Genomic DNA, 4236 nt, shown 5'->3' with positions numbered 1-4236 from the left:
AACTCCCCCGTGTGCCCCCCAAACCGCCCATGTCCCCCCCCAAACCCCTCTGTGCCCCCCTTAAACCCCCCGTGTCCCCCCCAAACCCCCTCCATGCCCCCCCAGCCCCCCTAAAACTCCCCCGTGTGCCCCCCAAACCCCCCATGTCCCCCCCAAACCCCCTAAAACCCCCCCGTGTCCCCCCCCAGACCCCCCGTGTCCCCCCCAAACCCCTCTGTGCCCCCCTTAAACCCCCCATGTCCCCCCCAAACCCCCCTAAAACCCCCCCGTGTGCCCCCCAACCCCCCCCGCCCCCTCCCCAGACACGGGGGTCCCCCCCGGGGGCCCCCCCCCCGGACCCACCGCGGGCGACGAACTCCTGGCACTGGGGGCGGCTCATGCCGGGGCGGAAGGCGGCGTCCAGGAAGCCGTAGATGTAGGAGCTGCCCGAGCCCCCCACCGCGAAGGGCTGCCGCAGCAGCAGCCCCCCCATGGGCACCACGTACACCTGGGGGGCACAGCGTCAGGGGCTGCACTGGGGGGCTGGGGGGGCTATGGGGCTGGGGGGGAGCTATGGGGGGCAGGAGGAGCCCCCCCATGGGCACCACGTACACCTGGGGGGCACAGCGTCAGGGGCTGCACTGGGGGGCTGGGGGGGCTATGGGGCTGGGGGGGAGCTATGGGGGGCAGGAGGAGCCCCCCCATGGGCACCACGTACACCTGGGGGGCACAGCGTCAGGGGCTGCACTGGGGGGCTGGGGGGGCTATGGGGCTGGGGGGGAGCTATGGGGGCAGGAGGAGCCCCTCCATGGGCACCACATACACCTGGGGGGCACTGCGTCAGGGGCTGCGCTGGGGGGCTATGGGGCTGGGGGGGAGCTATGGGGCAGAGAGCGGGCTATGGGGCAGAGAGGGGGCTATGGGGGGCAGCAGCAGCCCCCCCATGGGCACCACGTACACCTGGGGGGCACAGTGTCAGGGGCTGCACTGGGGGGCTGGGGGGGCTATGGGGCTGGGGGGGAGCTATGGGGGGCAGGAGGAGCCCCCCCATGGGCACCACGTACACCTGGGGGGCACAGCGTCAGGGGCTGGGGGCTATGGGGCAGGGGGGGAGCTATGGGGCAGAAAGAAGGATGTTAGCAGAAAGAGGGAGATGGTGTAGGGCAGAGTGAAACACTATGGGGCACGAAAAGGATACTGGGGGGCAGAGGGCCCTGCTATGGGGCAGAAAGGCCCCGCTATGGGGCAGAGAAGGGTGCTATGGGGCACAGAAGGGTGCTATGGGGCACAGAAGGGTGCTATGGGGCAGAAGCAGAGATGCTAGCAGACCAGAAAACACGGTGCAGGGCAGAGTGAGACGCGATGGGGCCGAAAAGGGGACGCCGTGGGGCAGAGGGCCCCGCTGTGGGGCAGAGAGGCCCCGCTGTGGGGCAGAGAGGCCCGCCCCGCGCCCCACCTGCCCCCCGCGCCGTGGGTCCCAGCCGGCCACGATGACGCCGGCGCTCAGCTCCTCCCGGTAGCGGTAGCAGGTCTGCTGGAAGAGGCGGGCGGCCGTCCGCACCCGCGGCGGCTCCTCCAGCTCCACGCTGTGGGGCGGGGGCAGCCGTCAGCCCCACGGCGCCCCGCCCCACGGCCGCCCCGCCCCACGGCTGCCCCGCCCCACGGCCGCCCCGCCCGTACCTGTGGAAGGCCAGCTGATAGGCCACGGCGTCGGCCACCGCCTGGGTGTCGGCGGCGGAGCCCGAGCGGCAGCAGAAGATGCGGTCGTGGACGGGGGTCAGCTTGTCCGTCACCCGGTTGGCCACGTACGTCCTGATGACGTCACGCTGACGTCACGCTGATGTCACGCTGACGCTCCGCCCGCCCCCTCCCCAGGACCACCCTACCCCCCCCATGGTCGCGGCGATGACGGGCGCGTCACGGCGAAACCGGAGGGCGTGGCGGCACCCGGGAACGCCACCCCGCGGGGGGCTGGAAGTGACGTCATAGCGACATCACGGCGGACGCCGTAGCGCCGGGCAAGCTGCGGGTGACGAGCCCCTGACGGGCGTCGCGGCGACAAGAGCGTCGCGGCGACGAGTGCGTCGCGGCGACGCCGGAGGGGCTGGGGACGAGCGGTGGCACCCGGGAGCCGCCCCACGGCCGGGGGCGACGTCGCGGTGATGTAAAGCGACATCGCGGCGACATCATCGCGGCAACCCGGGCGACGCTGCGCCAACAGGCCGCCCGTGACGAGGGACCCGGTGACGCCCCCTCCCGCTGATGCCCCCCCGAGCCCCCTCGGCGACGTCGCCGCTGACATGGCAGGTGAGGTCACCGGCGGCGCCCCTCACCCGGCGGTGGTGCGGGAGTCGGCCCCGATGACGACGCCGCCGTCGAACTCCACGGCCATGATGGTCGTCTGGGGGGAGGGGAGGAGGGGGGGCTGCGCTGGGGGGCACCCGCCCCCGCCCCACAGCACCCCCCTGCCCCATAACCGCCCCCCACAGAGGTCCCTCTGCCCCATAACAACGCCTCTGCCCCATAACTGCCCCCCATAGGAGTCTCTCTGCCCCATAACCACCCCTCCCATAGGGGTCCCTCTGCCCCATAGCACCCCCCCTGCCCCATAACCACCCCCCATCGAGGTCCCTCTGCCCCATAACAACCCCTGCCCCATAGCTACGCCTCTGCCCCATAACTGCCCCCCATAGGAGTCTCTCTGCCCCATAGCACCCCCTGCCCCATAACCACCCCTCCCATAGGGGTCCCTCTGCCCCATAGCACCCCCCCTGCCCCATAACCACCCCCCATAGAAGTCCCTCTGCCCCATAACAACCCCTGCCCCATAGCTGCCCCCCCATAGGCATCCCTCTGCCCCATAGCACTCCTCTGCCCCATAACTGCCCTGCTATAGGAGTCTATCTGCCCCATAGCATTCCTCTAGCCCATAACTGCCCTCCCCACAGGGGTCTCTCTGCCCCATAACTCCCCCCAGCCCCACAACCTCCACCTCCTTCCCCATAACTGCTCCCCAGACAGGTCCCTCTGCCCCATAAGTCTCCCCCCAGCCCCACAACCTCACCCCCCCCAGTCCCCTCATGTGGCTGCTCCCAGCCCCATAACTCGCCCCCCAGCCCCACAACCGCCCCCTCCTGCCCCATAACTGCCCCCCAGCCCCCTCATGTAGCTCCCCCCAGCCCCACAACCTCACTCCCCCAGGCCCCAAAGGAGGTCTCTCTGCCCCATAACTCTTCTGCCAGCCCCACAACCTCCCCCTCCTGCCCCATAACTCCCCTCCCAGCCCCATAAGTCTCCCCTACCCCCCCATGTAGCTCCCTCCAGCCCCACAACCTCCCCCTCCTGCCCCATAACTCTCCCCCAGCCCCATAACCGCGCCCTCCAGCCCCACAACCTCACTCCCCCCAACCCCCCCATGTGGCTGCTCCCAGCCCCATAACTCCCCCCCAGCCCCACAACCGCCCCCTCCTGCCCCACAACTCCCCCCCCAGCCCCCCATGTAGCTCCCCCCAGCCCCACAACCGCCCCCTCCTGCCCCACAACTCCCCCCCAGCCCCACAACCTCCCCTCCTGCCCCACAACTCCCCCCCCAGCCCCACAACCGCCCCCTCCTGCCCCACAACTCCCCCCCAGCCCCACAACCGCCCCCTCCTGCCCCACAACTCCCCCCCCAGCCCCACAACCGCCCCCTCCTGCCCCACAACTCCCCCGCCCAGCCCCACAACCGCCCCCTCCCGCCCCACAACACCCCCCCAGCCCCATAACCGCCCCCCAGCCCGGTCCCTCTGCCCCATAACTCCCCCCCCGCGCCCCACTCACGCCGGTGCTGACGGGCTCCGCCGCCGCCCGCACCGTCACCGCCGCCATCTTCCCCCGCGCGTTGCGGCGCGACGGCTGCTTGACGGCAGCGCGGCGGGTAACCCGGAGCGGCCGTAAAGCGCGGCGCTTGGCGGCAGCGTGGCACCCGCCGCTGAACGGTGAGGCCCTGTCGCGCTTTACGGCGGCGTGGCGCCCGCCGAGCTTTACGGCAGCGTGGGGCCCGCCGAGCTTTACGGCAGCGTGGGGCCCGCCGAGCTTTACGGCAGCCTGGGGCCCGCCGAGCTTTACGGCAGCGTGGCGCCTGCCGAGCTTTACGGCAGCGTGGGGCCCGCCGAGCTTTACGGCAGCGTGGGGCCCGCCGAGCTTTACGGCAGCGTGGGGCCCGCCGAGCTTTACGGCAGCCTGGGGCCCGCCGAGCTTTACGGCAGCGTGGCGCCT

At 71.5% G+C, this 4236-nt stretch overlaps 1 protein-coding gene across 1 annotated transcript; it reads right to left on the bottom strand.

Annotated features, from left to right (window-relative positions):
* Window positions 1–342: 342 nt before the first annotated feature.
* On the bottom strand, window positions 343–3949 carry LOC142403433 (proteasome subunit beta type-6-like; the record flags this gene model as incomplete). The annotated part of the gene is made up of 5 exons (XM_075489676.1): window positions 3799–3949; window positions 2313–2380; window positions 1660–1791; window positions 1436–1565; window positions 343–487 (listed from the first exon to the last, which is right to left on the bottom strand). Coding segments are annotated over exons 1-5 (523 nt in total), but the record flags the coding sequence as incomplete, so codon positions are not given.
* Between the last annotated feature and the right edge of the window lie 287 nt (window positions 3950–4236).

Source organism: Mycteria americana, unplaced genomic scaffold, assembly GCF_035582795.1.
Source record: "Mycteria americana isolate JAX WOST 10 ecotype Jacksonville Zoo and Gardens unplaced genomic scaffold, USCA_MyAme_1.0 Scaffold_264, whole genome shotgun sequence".
NCBI lineage: Eukaryota > Metazoa > Chordata > Aves > Ciconiiformes > Ciconiidae > Mycteria > Mycteria americana.
The sequence above is the reverse complement of the archived record's forward strand: the minus strand, read 5'-3'. Positions and strand labels throughout refer to the sequence as shown.